The sequence below is a fragment of the Solanum dulcamara genome, chromosome 6, assembly GCF_947179165.1.
Source record: "Solanum dulcamara chromosome 6, daSolDulc1.2, whole genome shotgun sequence".
Classification (NCBI taxonomy): Eukaryota; Viridiplantae; Streptophyta; class Magnoliopsida; order Solanales; family Solanaceae; genus Solanum; species Solanum dulcamara.
The window spans coordinates 75,458,992-75,475,695 of NC_077242.1; the positions used below are offsets into that span (position 1 = coordinate 75,458,992).

The following is a 16,704-nucleotide window of genomic DNA, read 5'->3' on the forward strand; positions in this document are numbered from 1 at the left end:
AATCAAAGTGGTTTTGTTTCTGGAAGACTAATCACTGACAATTTTATGCTCACTCAGAAAATCATTCATGGAATCTCAAAAAATAACAAAGGTGGTAATATTGTTTTAAAGTTAGATATGGCGAAAGCTTATGATAGGTTGTCATGGTCCTATTTAAAAAAGGTTCTTTACAAGTTTGGCGTTAATAATGATTGGATTGATCTAATCTAGAGAAGTATTTCTAATGTGTGGTACTCTGTGATTATAAATAATAGTAGACGTGTGTTTTTTACGTTAACCCATGGTCTCAAATAAGGTGATCCCATTTCTCCTTCATTGTTCATTATTGCTGCTGAGGTACTATCTAGATCTCTCAATAATTTTTTACAAAATAATAATTTTATTCCTTTCTCCATACACAAAAATGGACCTCAAATTAGTCACCTTGCATATGCGGATGACATTGTGATTTTTAGCAATCAAATCTGTTAAGCTCATTATGAAACAAATTAAAAATTATGAAAGATTGCCTGGCCAACTGGTTAACAAGGATAAGAGTTTTTTCCTCACTGCTCCTAAAATATGTGCTTATAAAATTGATAGATTAAGATCCTGCATTAATTTTTAGACAAAAGCTTCCCTTTTACATACTTTGGATGTCCTATTTATACTAGTGCAAAAAGTCTTAGTTACTTTGACAGTATTGTGGCTAAAGTCATCAAAAGGTTAAATGCTTGGCAAGGTAATATGCTTTTGAATGGAGGGAGACAAGTATTGATCAAAAGTATAATACAATCTCTTTCTATTTATATTCTATCTGCTATTAATCCCCTTAATGGCACTATAAAACTTATTGAAAAACATATTGCTAACTTCTTTTTGGGCTATAGTTAATGCAAAAATAAATACCATTGGAGTTCCTGGGAGAAGCTGTGTTTCCCTAAAAATGAAGTTGAGATTGACATTAGAAGCATAAGAGACATTTCTACAACCCTCACAATCAAAAGATGGTGGCAATTCAGATCTAAGGATTCTCTGTGGGAAAAGTTTCTTAATGCTAAATATTTTTCTAGAACTCATGTCGTGGGCAAGAACTGGTATGCTGGCAACTCACAAGCCTAAGTAAAAAATGTATTCGATGGAAAATTAACAATGGTAGTTGCAGTCTCTGGTGGGATAACTGGACAGAAAAGGATGCTCTTGCCAACATCTGTCCAAACTTTATGACAAAAGACAATGCTAAAGCAAAGGTAAAAGACTGTGTGAAATCACAGGTGGAATGTCCAGAAGCTCTATAACACATTCCCTAGTCAAGTGGCTTTATTTATCACATCAATTGGGCTTGAAAATAATGGAGTTAATGATTATGCTATCTGGAATAATACAAAAGATGATCACTATTCTAATAGCTCTGCTTGGAACTCGATAAGGAACCACAGACAGATCAACACTTCAGTCTCTAATTTATGGCATAAATCAATTCCTTTCACACACTCTTTTATCTGTTGGAGGATATTTTTTGGGCATTTGCCTTTTAAAGGAGCTTTATCAAGGTTTGGGAACAATGAAGTTGTGGATTGTGTGTGTTGTTTGGTGCCACAAAATGATAGTATACTGTCATGAACCAAAATGGGTCATGAGTGGTACCACACTTAACCTCCTAGGTGGAAGAACCAACGATACAAACCCCAACTTATAAAATATAACAATGGCGCGGAAGCTTAATTTATGAGAGTAAGAAATAATAAAACCATTAAAGTTTATTAGATATGTTTTCCCAAAACCTAAAAGTCATCACTTCAAGGATATATAATTCTAAAATACTAAGTCTGAAAATATCAATCACCAGAATAAATAAATAACTTAATGTGTCTGAAAACTAAGGACATCATGCCATGCCCGAGAGAATTCAACACGAGCTAAAAAGAATAGCTCACCCTGGAACCTGATGTGCTGGACAGTGGCTAGAGCTGAGGTCGAGTCGAAGTCGATGAAACACTCGTTGCACTCCACAAAATAAAATAAAAAAAAATGCAAGTAAGGGTCAGTACAAGACAACATGTACTGAGTAGGTATCATCGATCGACTCAAAATATAAATCAATATGCATAAAGTAATAGCGGGAAATCAACCATAGCACTTAACATGTGGCAATCAACAAGATCAAGAATAAGTAACAACACAATGAACAATTACATAATCAGTCAACAATATCAATATCACTTGGAGATTTGGTAGAATTAAGTCATTTTAATTTTTTTTCTTTAATATTACCATGCCGGAACGTGACACCCGATCCAAATATACCATGCCGAAATGTGATACCCGATCCAAATCCAAATATACTGTGCTGAAACGTGATACCTGATCCAAATATACTATATCAGAATGTGACACTCGATCCAAATATACCGTAACGGCTTATGACACCCGATCCAAATATAATTAATTTATCATTCGTTATTATCACCTTTCACTTCATTAACAATATTTCATCAAACCTTCTTTATTCAAGGCATCACTTTTGATAGGACAAGTTCAAAATTATGAATTTCACAGTCTTGGGATTGCAAACCAAGCACAACAATATATCAACCATTCAAACTACAACAATTAAATGCACAGTAAACTTCACACATTACTCAATGACTATCAATCGCTATTAAGAGTCTATCTATGATATAAAATAAACTATAACTTACCTCAACCGAAGAACCAAAAGTCAAGCAAGCTAATTCATCAATGTCTTTCCTTTCTTCAATGCCTCATGTTTCCCATCTATCAGGTATAAAATATTCATAAGTAAACGAGTATGTAGACACCCCTATTACTATATGCCTAGCCTATACCCAAAACCTCACACTATTCTATAATCAATTTCTTAAATCTCAAGTCTAGGGTTAAACAATAATTTATTAAAACTATAGTTGATAACTATATAGGAGATCCGATAAGTAGAATGCAGAATTAAAAAAGTGCCGAATTCAGTAACTACTCGCATGGTAGATATGACATAATGACTGCCAAAATATGGATTTTTAAAAGGATACATATGCTCCTAATCATTACAAAACGATTGCCACTTATTGGCCAGTGACTTCTCATTCATATAACTACACATATTGTCACTCAATCTAAACTCATTACCGCATATACCCTAATTTCCACTTTTTAATTCAATTACTCTTCTCTCTTTACCAAGTTACTATTATTATAATAATAATAATATAACTACCTACATTCATAATAAAAGACTTATGCATGGATGATTTTCCTCAAGCAATTGGCGGCTTCGTTCGGTGTTAGACGCCGCATAGGTAAGTTCTTTCTCAAACCCTTCTCTTCTCTTTTCTTTTCTAATTAAGATATAACTATGTATCAAAAATGACAAAATCTACTAGCTTATTCTAATAAATATAGAACAAGTGGTATAATATATTAACTAAATTATCACTTAAGCCCATCAATTAAATTAGTTATTCAAGTTTACCCTCAACTAAACAATCATAGTTATCGAATAGTCCAAAATACCCATTAAAATTTATGGTATGAGTCTTTTATGAAATAAAAATCTCTAGTTCTCAAAACGACCTAATAGGTTGTTACATATACAACATACATTTGTCGAAGGTAAGGCTGTTGAATATTTGTGGAAAATAATGGGTGCCCCTCTAGGTATTAGCCATTATACAATGCCAATTAGAGGAGTATTCAACAAATGGTGGAGCCTTAAACCAAGAAATATAGTGCACAAGCTGATTTTACAAGTCACACCTATCATGATATGTTGGGAAATATGGAAATCTTGGGCTAGTTGTAGATATGGAGAGGATGGTAAATTCTATCTATATCAAATGAGCAAACAGTGTATTTGGAATATGAAAGTTGTCATTAATGAAGCATTTCCCGATATAGCTATTGATGAAAGTTGGGCCAATATTTGCAATAACGTGGAAAAGTTGAGACCTCTTGTTAGAAACACTGTTGTAAGCCGGAAGAAACCTATTGCTGGAAGGATAAAGCTCAATACTGACAGCAGTTTCTACAAGGATACAAACAAGGCTGATATAGGGGGTGTGGTAAGGAATGACAGAGGAGATTTCATCATGGCTTATTCTATCCCAGTTCACAGTCAAAGCAACAACCAGACTGAAGCTTTAGCAGTTGAGTTTGGTGCACAATGGTGCGTGTAACAAGGATTCACAGAATTAGACATCGAGTTGGACTCTCTCATCAGTTTCAACATGTTGATCAACAAGAATACTAATAACCTAAAGCTCAAACACATTGTGAGCAGCATTATAAATCATCTCACTGGTATCCAATATGCCATTTCTCATTGCTACAGGGAAACAAATCAAATTGCGGGCCTATTTGCTAAAATGGCCTGTACAAGTGGAACTAGAACCTTATATCACTCTCTTCAAGATCTTCCTAAAGAGGCAAAGGGTCTATTATAACTTGATAAATGACAAACTCCTACTATTAGGAGAAGATATGAAAAATGTAATTTTTTTGTTTTTTTCTGGATATTGAAAAGGATTGATTTTAGACTACTTCCTTTCCTAGCAAGATTGTTGTGCAATCTTTTTTTTGTAGATTTGAGGCAAGGTTTCATATCCTCCTCGTTTCATTTTGCTAATTAATTAACATGGTAGGGGTCTGAGCCAAACTCTCCACACCTTAGGCCCACAACATAAGGTGATGGCTTAATTAAAAATATACTCCCTCTATCTCATTTTAGTTGTCATATTACGCTTTTGGAAAGTTAATTTGACTAATTTTTAAAGTTAAATTATATTACTTTAACTTAATATTATAAACTAAAAACCTAGATATTCAAAAACTATACGAAAAGTATTATAAGTTATAATTTTTTTTCATATCAATATGATAAAAAAATATATCTTAAAATGTTGGTGAAAATTCATATAATTTGATCTTCAAAAAGAAAATTATGATAACTAAAATAGGACAGTGGAAGTAACTCGGAAGTAAAGTGGCCAAACAATACAAAGGACAACATTGTTAAAGAAGACAACCAAACTTTCAAGAAACCATCAGCTTTTCTGCCTTAAATCTGTGGATACATATAATTACACTAGAAGTTTCTTCTGTTAAAAAAGAACAATTATTAATAAACATAATGTGCAAAGAGCGCGATGCATATTCAGATAATTTGACTAATTTTTAAAATTATCTTGTGTCGACTATCTCTAGGGTCTTAATCAAAAATATAATCAATTTTTTTCGCTCTTCGATTTATTCGATAAAATGTATGAGAATAATATTAAATAAAGTATATTGAAAATTAGTAATACATAGATTAATTATGCTGATATTTTTTTAATCAATTATTTTGTTTATTATATTAGATTAATCAGATATATTAGAATAGTAATAAGATAATATTCCGTATTATTAATATATAAAAGATAGTCCTACATAAGGTATATGTATTAGTTATATCAGCGTTAAATTTAGGAAAAACTATAATTACTATCATATATACTATTATTATCTATACTTTCAAAATATTACAAATCTTACCATTAATTAAGAATTTTATATCATATATTGAGAAAAATACACTTAAATACATATATTTTTGTTACTAGATATACTAAAATAGGGAGAGAGGTAAGCGAGATGGGGAGGAAGGAGATCGAAATTCATTATGTATCTCAGATATATGCGAACCACACTAGTTACATGTATCCATGTGTATTTAGTGTGATTCGTCTAGCATACCAGATACATAGGAGATCAGTGGCGAGCTAGATGGGAGAAAGGCGAGGGAGGCAAGGGAGATTTGTTATGTATGTGAATCCACTTGGATACATGTATTTAGAACAAATTACACCAAATTTTGACCCCATGTATCCTAAGATACAAAAATCTTGACGTATCTGAATGTATATGATACGAACCAAAAATCTGATAAGATATGCGATATTGCAAACTAAAGTATATCTAAGTAATTAGCTCCTAAACAAGTGAAATTTATGTGAGTTTTCTTAAATTTATAATCAAATATTGTATTAAAATTAATTAGTACCGACACTATATTATTATAGTATTGCTTAATACATCTTATCAAACGATCCCTAAATGTGTGGACAAACGTACATACAAATTAAAGTACGCTCCTCCCCCCACTTAACTTACACTAGTAGTATAAGATTCCTTCTTCCCTTTTGTCTTCCAATAGTCCTATTTTTTTCGATTTAGCAATTTGGTATTCAAAATTTATAAATGTAAGTCTGAATTTTTGCATACTTGCTTTTGTGTTATTCGAGTAAAAAAATATGAATAAGTAAAAAAGAAAATAATTAGGCTCTAAGAAATGATTTCTATCTTTCAGCAACTCAACGGGAAGTGGTTTAAGAATAAGAAAGGACTTGCCCCGCTTCTCCACATTCATAACAGTTACCTGATTCCCTTTGTTGAGCCTTTTCTTATCTCCTCTGCAGCAAGCTCTGCTGGCCTCGCGATACATAAGCAATATACTGAAGTCTAACTATTTTTTTCCATGATCTTCCTTATAGTATTGTCATCGCTGTAGAGTTTAACTATCAAATTGAGATGAATTGATGTAGTTCTTCTAAGGACGGATGAGGTTTTGTTCGAATTTTTTTATCAAAATTTTATATAGAATATACAAGATCTAATATATTATTTTATGTATACATATAATAGATAATAAACTTTTTGAGAAATATTCTACCATTGTCGTTGCTCTAACTAATATAAATTCACCTCGAGTAAACTTACTAAAAATTAAAGGTTCAGATTTCAGAAGTAAAGGGGCCAATATGACTAACAACATTGTTAGATAAAGGCAACCAAACTTTCAAGAAAACCATCAACTTTTCTGCCTTAAATGGGTGCACATGCATATAACTTGATAAAAGTCCTTTCCTTTTGTCTCCAAACCTTTTCTTTCACTTTCAATTTAATCATTCGATATTTAAAATTTATTAATTTGATACCTTCATAAGATAAAAATATGATTTTATGAATGTATTATTAATATTGTTATTGTTATTGTAATTTAAATTTTCATCGAATAAGTTTATTAAAAGATTTTTCACTTATATAGCTTGAATTCGATATTTTTAATAGGGTTGAATCTATGTGTTGACAATGAATTTTAATCAAGTTTCCTTGTCAAAACTAGGAAAATATATAATTTTATGGGAAAAGAGTCAAAAAAAACCCCTCAACTTTTATTTATTAATTAACTTTACCTTTATCGTTAAAGTAAATTTATATTTACTCTCGCCATCAACAAACTTATCATCTGTATCCTTCTTTTAACGAAAAGACCCAAATCAACAAAAAATAATTCGATTTTACTTAAATTACCCAATTTTAACCCGACCCACCTAAATAAACCTAACCCAAACAAATATTCCCCTCCCAACCTATTCATCATTATTCTCTCATATTATCTTCTCGGTCGGTGGAACTTGAAATTGCCAGCCTCGAGGCAGTCCGCCTGGATATAAAAATAAGCCAAAACCTCCAATAATCGTCACGAGAGATATACCGAATGCACTCAAATCTCACGTGCTTGATGTTTCAATGGATGTTGATATCATAGAAAGTGTGTCCAATTACTCCAGGCGGGGAGGGAAAGGTGTTTGCATTCTTAGTGGTAGCGGCACAGTTGCTAACATCAACATTCATCAGCCTGCTTCCCCTGCTGGAAGTGTAGTCACTCTTCACGGCCGTTTTGAGATACCGGAGGAGAAGGGGAAAGGGGAGAGAGGAGGGAGTGGTTCGCCGATGGAGCGGCAACTAGGCTAAGTTGCTCGAAGGGTTTGCTGGTGGAGCGGCGAGAGGAAGAACGGTGGTCGGAGCAGTGTAGGTGGTAAGGTGTGCTGTGGACGGTGAGAGGCTGAGATGCGATGATTTTGTGAGAAATTGGAATTGATTAGGGAATTTGTGGTTTTGAACATAATTATTAGAAAAGAAAATTGAAAAAATGTTGTTAATCAAAATAAATGAAATGGTTATATGATTAGGTGGGTCGGGTCGGTTTAAAATTTCCATTTAAAATTGGGTAATTTAAGTTAAATCGGTTTATTTTTTGTTGATTTGAGACTTTCCGTTAGAAGAAGGGTACGGATGACAAGTTTGTAGACGACAAGGGTAAAAATCAATTTATTTTCACGGTAAGAATAAATTCAACTAATAAATGAAAATTGAGGGATATTTTTGACCTTTCCTCCTAATTTTATTTGCATCATATAAACTATTGAATCCTTTTGGTATAGAGGAAGATTCAAAACTATATATCTTTAATTTAAGATAACGAAATTCAAAAATCGTCTTTAATTTATTTTCGTATCAAATAAAAAATCAAAAAAATAAATTTAAATTGAAGAAATATGTATAAGAAGTCACGTCCTTAAGGCATGGGAGCTTTTGCAATGTGGATGGTTTCACACAATTGCACAAAGTTAGGTATGGAATGGACTCATCTCCCCATTCAAGTAGACTCTATTTGTAATATCATCCTACCAAAAAGACTAATTTACCCCTGTATATTGGAGTAGGGGCCATGGTTGCTATTTGACCCTACTAGGTACTAACAATGGGGTTATTCAGCTGATAGGCCTATTTGTTGGGATTTTTTTTTTTATATATATTTATGTCTGATTTTCTAAAATATATGCACTTTTAGAGGAACAATACGTATGTGATGGCATTTAAAAAAAGTCCAAACAACATATAGGTCGATGGTACAAGATAATTACCAGCATAAAATCATGTATATAATAATAGTAAATTTAATTAGCCTTATTAAAATATATCAATATTAAGTTATACTGAAAGTTATGCATTTATTTCCTACATAATAGAATGTGGAACAAAAATACATGCATTGACGTAGATTAAACTATTTTAAAAAAAAAACTATAGTTGTAATTTATATACAACAATCCCTTCATTATTGATCATCTTGGTAATAATCTCTATGTTAAATAATTCTCTCTTTTTTTTGGTTTTTACTTCATATTCGATATTTGTATTGGAGTTCGACTAAAATTGAATTTATATTGGAAAGTCCCATATTAAGGATAAAGCATTCCCTAACAAAAGGTGACTTGATCTCAAACTCGAAACTTCTGATTAAGAATGAAAAAGTACTTACTGTTTCACTATATCGTTCGTTGGTTATGTTATAAAAGTTAGGAGGCCGACCCCCAAGTTTTTTCTAATAGATCCGCAATTACATTAAAGTTTCCCCTACTAGCCACGGAAAGATGTGAACCAAATAAATAATGCCTAAATTAACCTTATCCTTCCAAATGGGTGGGACCACATGACACACTACAAATATTAATGGCTGACAGAGTTGAAAGAAAAGCTTCACACTCATGGTTAGGGGTGCTCACGGTTCGGTTTGGATCGATTTTTAATTAAAAAATAACCAAACCAATTGAGTCGGTTTTTCAAATTGTCAAATCAAACCAAACCAAACGATATCGGTTTTTACTATTCGGTTTTTGTCGGTTTTTATCGGTTTTTTCGGTTTTTATCGGTTTTTAAAATACCTTGTAGTCACTATTTGAATAAACAGAAAATAAATTTCAAAAGTACTTTCTTATTATAAATTTCATTGTAGCCAGTAGCTACTAGCCAAGATTGACGCATACATGTTTAATAATAGAGAATGACTCACCTAAAGTTTTACTATTTGTAATTGTGAGTAGCTTTTCTGTGTATGAAGTCTATATTTTATTTATTTTTACTTTATTTAGTATAATTCAAAAGAATGACCCAAGATCAAAAATATAAAAAATCAATATAAATTGTATTTTTTTCATAAAAAAAATAAAATACACACACATATATATACAAATTTAATTTTTAAAATATGTATATATAAAGTCGGTTTGGTTCGGTTTTTTCGGTTTTTTTTAGACTTGAAACCAAAATCAAACCAAATATAGTCGGTTTTTAAATTTAAAAACCAAACCAAATCAAACCAAATAAATGTCGGTTTTTTTTTCCGGTTTGGTTTGGTTATCGGTTTGGTTCGGTTTTTTAATTTTTCGTGTTCAGCCCTACTCATGGTTTTCCAATATTAGAGTCTGGTGATGAATCTTGAACCAAAGTCAAGAAGGAGCACTTCAAAACAAAAAGGAGGGCATAATAGTAAAAACATATGAGACACCAGTAGTAGTTTAATGATGATGTATAGAAAAGGCCCATCACTATCACAGAGAAAACATCACAACCTAACAACAAGGTGGTACACAACCAATAAGTAAAAATGACAAAAATACTCCATTATGTTTGAGATAAATTAAAGTAAGTCCCTTAAATATTTTGTGGATAGGTTTAATCTTTTGAGTTCGCTAATATTAAATGTTTTTGATCTCTTTCAAATATGTAACAAACTTTACTTGTTAAATGTAGTGAGAATTGAAAAAAAAAAGAAGATTTGATTGGGCACACATTTGGAGGTACAATAGTTGTAGTTTTACTTTTTCATATCTAAATCAATTGTGCATTAAAGACAAGGATAAGAAAGTATTGGTGCAAGAGACTTATATTAATTAAATGAAGATGTCGTGTATATGTATATATCCATAAACTCTTAAATGAATGAAGATATAAATATTGTATTGGATGATTTAGAGTAATTTGAGATTTTGAGTATTGCAAGTGTAAAAAGTTTGAGGAGGTTAAGGGGCAATTCATCTAATGGTAATCCCAACCAAATAAGCAATTGCAATTGCTATAAGCAATCTATTTCATATTTGATAGAGGAAGAGCGATCGAGTTAGACAAGATTCTTGTAGAATACTGAAAGAATGTAAAAGGTCATTTTCTGAACGTCTAGAAGGCTCAAAGAATGAAAGTGGAGTATAATGATCTTATTATATAGGTTTAAGGGCAATATTCAAAATTGCAACAATTACAGGGGTATCAAACTATTAAGCCACACTATGAAAGTTTGAGAGAAACTGACCAAGATGAGGATAGGGGGAAAATGTCTATTTTCGAGAACTAATTTGAATTCATGTTGAGGCAATCACCAGCGAAAGTCATTCATCTCTTAAGTAGATTGTTGGAGTAGTATAAAGAGAGGAAAGAGAGATTTACACATGGTGTTCATTAACCTAAAAAAAGCATATGACAAAGTCCGAGAGAGATCTTATGGAGATGCTTGAAGTCTGCAAGTGTACTTATGTCATACAACAAAGTGATTAAAGATGTGTATGATGGAGTCAAGACTTGAGTGAGAACAGTGAGAGGAGACTCAGTACACTTCCTAGTTTAGATGAGATTGCACTAGGGATCAACTCTCAGCCCCTTGGTGATGGATGAATTGACACGACATATTCAAGAAAAAGTACCATATTGTATGTTATTTGCAGACACATAATATTAATCGACGAGTCACACAATAAAATTAACGATTAACTATAAATTTGGAGACATGCCCTAGAGTTCAAAGACTTCAGGTTAAGCAAAATTAAAACAAAGTACATAAAATACAAATTCACTAACGCAACATAAAAAGATATGAGAAAGTGAAAATTAATACATAAGTCATCTTCATCAAAAGAAGAAGTTTCTAATCTCTTGAGTCTACGATCCAAAGAAATGGGAAGATCAACAAGATGTTGCACATATATTCACTTTTGACTAATTTAAACGGTCAAGACTTTTTTTTAAAAAAAATTAAGAGTATTTTAAACCTATCCCAAAAGTAAGGGACCATTTTTGTCATTTCCTCCAACCAATAACACCTGCCATACTAATCAGAAGAAAAAGAAAAGAAGCATCTTCTCTCTCATCTCCTTGCTCTTTTTTAGCAAAATCCATGGCCTCATCACTCTCTCTCAAGGAAAAAAAAAGTCACCCCTCACCCCTACACCCTTACCCTTACCCACCCCACCCCCCAAATCCAACAAAAAGTCCACCTCACAAATTACCTCATTTTTCTTCTATTCCTACATCTATCTATATGACTTCTACATCTTACAGAAAGCCAAAGACATGAGATAGAAGATGATTCAAGAAACAAGAAAGTCCACCGCCACTCCCTAAACACCCAACCCCACTCCATCCCCACCCCCACAAAATCAAGAAGAGTACACACCATCAAACTCTCTCTAATGGCCCAGCTGGACCAAAAATTATGCATAGGAAGAAAAACTCCAAAAAAAAAGGAAAGAAATCAAGAATGGCAAAAGGGGAGATTTCTTCAAAGTCCTCTAACCAAAAGACACAATTTTTACCACAAATACCCTTTCTGCTACAAACCCCTCACCCCACCCCCCCACCCGGCCCAACAATAAAAATACCCATCCCACCCCCCTTTCTCTCCATCTTCATCACTATCTTAAAAGAACAACAAACAAGAAACACAATGTTTTGTGTATTATGTACTATTACTGTTTTTTCTTTTTCCTTCTTTTTTCTTGTTTACCGGTTTATGTGGATTTGTCTTGGTCAGAGTTTTTTTTTTCCTCACAACAATACACTCTCTATCTCTTCTCCACCCCCACCCCCCAAACCCCCAATTGTGTCTGTCTTTTCTATTCTTTCTCTATTACCCTTCTTTCCTCTTTCTTACCCTATTTGTATTGTATTATTGTTCTATCTTTTCCTTTCACACGCCTCTTTTCTCTTCTTTTTTCTCTTTTTCTCTCTTCTGCCGCCATACCCTTTTCTTGATTTTGTCTATTTGGTCCAAAGATTGGTTCTTTTTTGTGATTTAAGTATTGGTTTGCTTGATTTCTCTGTGATTTGATTGATATGTCTAAGAAGATGAAAAGGGTTGCTTTAGAATCATCACCTTATGTGGTGTTTAAGGATAATAAGGCTAGATTCAAGCATCAGACTCTATTACAGGACTATCAAGAACTCCATAAGGTAACAAAAAATATGAAATTGGGTTTGTTTTGGTCTATAGTTTTGAAGATCTATGCTTATTCTTGATAAATTGTAGTTGTTGTTGTGTGATTTTGGGGATTTTGTGTAGAACTGTTTCTTGATTTGTCTCTGATGGAGCTTCATGTATTAGATTCTTATTGGTGTTGTTGTTGTTAAGGAACTGTTCTTGGTTTTAATTTGTTTTGTTTCCTGGCCTTTTCAGCTTTCTAGTATTGGGGCTTTCCCCTGGTTTTGTTTATTCAATGGTTGTTTTATGTTGGTTCTTGTGTTTTCCTTAGTTTTGTGTATGAATTGAAGAGCTTTTGTTTATGATATAGCGAGTATTAGTAATCGGGCACAATGGAAGGAAAAGATCTATATTAGATGATGTGGTTGAGAATAAGTTTTAGACTTTGTGCTGGTGGGAGGTAGCAAGTACCCGTAGATTTAGTTGAGTTGCATGATACTTGTACTGGTGGGAGGTAGCAAGTACCTAGTGGAATCAGTTGAGGTGCGCGTAAGTTGGCTCAAACACCACCGTTGTAAAAACGGATTGGGGCTAGTACATAGTCGCGTTACCCTACTAGGCGCATTAGCGCACTATAATTTCCTTTGTGGAGGACTCAGATTAGGATTAAAGGCTAAGTGATTCATCTTTTGCACCATAGTAGGTAGTTGTAGTTCTGCTCATTGTTTATTGCCTTTTGATTTCTGCATTGTATTGCTGTTTATAGTTGTGGCGCCGTTGTTCTTTGACTGTCTTATCTATCTTATCTTATCTTATTTATTTTTTTATTGTAGTTATGCCTCTTTCTTTCCGTACCACTCTACCACGACTTTCCCTTTTGCTATTCCTGTTTTCATCTTGTTTTCTATATGTTTGCCCCTATCTGACCTTTTATCTTGTCCTCTCTTAAAGCCGAGGGTCTTTCGGAAACAGCCGCTCTACCTTTCAAGGTGGGGGTTAGGTCTGCGTACACTCTACCCTCCCCAGACCCCACATTATGGGATTATACTGGGTTTGTTGTTGTTGTTGTTGTTGTTGTTGGTTTTCCCCGGATTTGCTTATTCACCAATTGTGTTATATTGGTTCTCGTTTTTTTCCCCTTAGTTTTGTTTATGAATTGAAGGACTTGTGTTTCTCTAAACTTGTACCAGTCTATCAGTTGCATGCCCATTGAGAAACTTAAAGCTACTTGGTGCTTATTGCTATTAAATTTGTGATTTAGTGAGTATTAGTGATGTGTTTTCTGGTTTTTATCTTTTGAGAATGTAACTTTCTTTTTAACAAATGTTAGTATGTTAATCCATCAAAACCATACTAGAGTTCACAATAGGGCTTTATTAATTGAGGTGCGTGCAAGCTGGCCCGGTCACTACGATTATAAAAAGGATACCATAGGACTTTGTTTAATTTCTGCCACCTCAAGCTTAATAAGATAGTGTGGTTGTGAATATTCAGTTAATTGTTGTGTAACTTATTTATTACAATTATTCACAGGAAACTAATTACACGAGGGACAAATTGGAAGCCGTGAAGATGAGGAAACAAAGATTACTTGCTGAAGTTCAGTAAGTTTTTGTTGTTGACTTCTTCTTGTTCTTCTTTTTTCCAAGTTTTGCTTAGTCTATGGTAATTTCGTTATGTAGTGTAGGTTCTAAGAAAAGATCGTCTGAGATTGACTTAGTTTGGGTGTTGAGGCTAAATCGTTTGGATTATTGGTTGTCGAATAAATACTATGTCTGGAGAATTCTGAACATTGGATTGATGATGTAACCATGATTCAATTGCTGTTTATGTGCATCTGTTGATGCCAGAGGCGGAACTTTATCCATATTTAGCCTTAGGACATTGCATAGTTATACACTTATGCATGTAAAATTACTATGAACGTTGACAAATATTAAATTTGGAACCCATAGTTTCAGAAAGTGTAATTGATTTAATGGTAGGAATCTTAAAGGTTGAATCCATCAAAGCTTAAATTCTGGATACTCCTCTGGCTGATGCAACTGTTTTTCGAAATGCTTGCAGAATTTTCGTTTATTCTAACTCTAAATGTACTCCACATATTTGCAGTTTCTTGCGCCAAAGACACGAATACCTATCGCAGATGAAGTCATCAAGCCATCCGGAAGAGCAAGAACGAGCAGCGCTGCCGAACTTTGAGTTTTACTGTAAAAATGGGGTGAAAGATCGATTTCCCAGCAAAAAGGAGGCAAAGCAACACAAACTGCCCCCTCTTCCTGGGATGAAACAAAAAGTGAGGATTCAAGTTGCAAAGGAACCTTCTTTGCAGAAGATGCCTTTTGATATTCTTGTGAATCATAAGCAGGCATTACATATTGAGAAAGACGCTGTTCAGCGTAGTACAGTCTCAAGTTTGAAGTATAAATCAAGAGTATATAGTGGTAAGGAAGTGCTACTCCGAAAAGCAGCTCCAGCATTTGATTTGAATCAGAATGACAGGTCATTCGCTGGGAATGGTTTTATTTCGAGGAGCACCACACCCATCTTTGATTTGAATCAGGAAACTGGTCATGGCGGGAAAGATGTTGTATTGCCTGGTCGAGCTCCAGTCATTGATTTGAATGAAATCTCGGTAAGTATCTAAACAACAAATTCCAAGTTTGAACTTGTGTGTATATATGCTATGACATTTCTATGGATGTAAGAGTAATTCATTGACGATAAAATTGGAAGCTTGAAATGAATGAGCTTTGAAATATAAAAATGCAACGTTCTTTTGAGTCAGTTTAAAAAGGAAAAGAATATTGTATAAAATGGAAAAGAGGGAGTATCGTGTTTTATACATTTTGCGATTAATACGTTTAACAATAATTTTGCAGATTGGAGAAGAGGAGCCCCAAGCTAATTTTGAAACATTGAACTTTGAGGAGCCAAAGAGAGGATTAATTCAAAACATGAATGATGACCAGCACAGAGACTTAAAGTTATCGATATGCAGAAATGTGGGAGAAGGAACTTCTCATGTTGAGAAGCGGAAAATATCGTGGCAAGATCCTGTTGCTTTGAGAGTTTGATCCATCCTTCAATTTTCAATAAATACCACTCATAACTTTTGATCTAGGACGAGCGCTATTGAAGTTGTAGCTTATCCAAAGAGGTCTCTACTGATCCTCGTGGATTTCTCAGTTATTAAAAAAAATACCAATAGAGGTCTTTTTTCTCCTTAATATGTAGGTGTGCTTTTTGCCTTTTTGTATAAAGAAAATTTAGATATATCTAGTGATAATGATACCCATGCTATATTTGATTGGCAATAATGAAAATATAGTCAACATAATTGGTTCTCTACATTAAGTAGAATATATTTGTCAGTAGTTCCCTTGAAGAATGCTATCTTTAGAATTTTGTTTTGGCTTTCTTTACTTTCAGTTTTCTTTTCTCGAACTGTTTTGATATGTTTTTCCCTGAAGTAAGGGTCTATTGGAAATAATAACTCTCTACTCATGGTTTGCGTACACACTGTCTTCTTGAATTCCACTTGTGGAATTACACTGAATATGTTGGTGGTAGTGTTGTTGGAGAAATTTGCATTATATCCGTGTTTGTTAATTTCTACATTGGATTGAGACGCGACATGAAATATTTAGTTGACTCTGACTTGGTTGGAATTGAGGCATCACTCTTGTATGAGTTGCACTTTTATTTACCATGAACTACTTCAAGTAGGCTAACTAGTAGAAATTAACATTTAGATGTGATTTCAAATGAGAAAAATCTTGTTAGAATTGAGTAAAACATGTAAAGGAAGAGAAAAAAGATCACTTCAAAATACACTCTCATTCTTTTTCTAT

The 16,704-nt window shown here is 33.4% G+C and overlaps 1 protein-coding gene across 1 annotated transcript; it reads left to right on the forward strand.

Annotated features, from left to right (window-relative positions):
- Positions 1–11,935: 11,935 nt before the first annotated feature.
- On the forward strand, positions 11,936–16,368 carry LOC129891551 (uncharacterized). Its single transcript, XM_055966948.1, has 4 exons — positions 11,936–12,882; positions 14,384–14,454; positions 14,963–15,485; positions 15,733–16,368. The coding sequence occupies exons 1-4, from the start codon at positions 12,766–12,768 to the stop codon at positions 15,925–15,927; spliced, it is 906 nt and encodes a 301-aa protein (XP_055822923.1). The 5' UTR covers positions 11,936–12,765; the 3' UTR covers positions 15,928–16,368.
- Positions 16,369–16,704: the final 336 nt, after the last annotated feature.

Coding starts and splice junctions, on each gene's coding strand:
- LOC129891551 (XM_055966948.1), top strand. CDS start 12,766: ATGTCTAAGAAGATGAAAAGGGTTGCTTTAGAATCATCACCTTATGTG. Junction 12,883..14,383: donor ACTATCAAGAACTCCATAAG/GTAACAAAAAAT, acceptor AATTATTCACAG/GAAACTAATTACACGAGGGA. Junction 15,486..15,732: donor TTGATTTGAATGAAATCTCG/GTAAGTATCTAA, acceptor ATAATTTTGCAG/ATTGGAGAAGAGGAGCCCCA.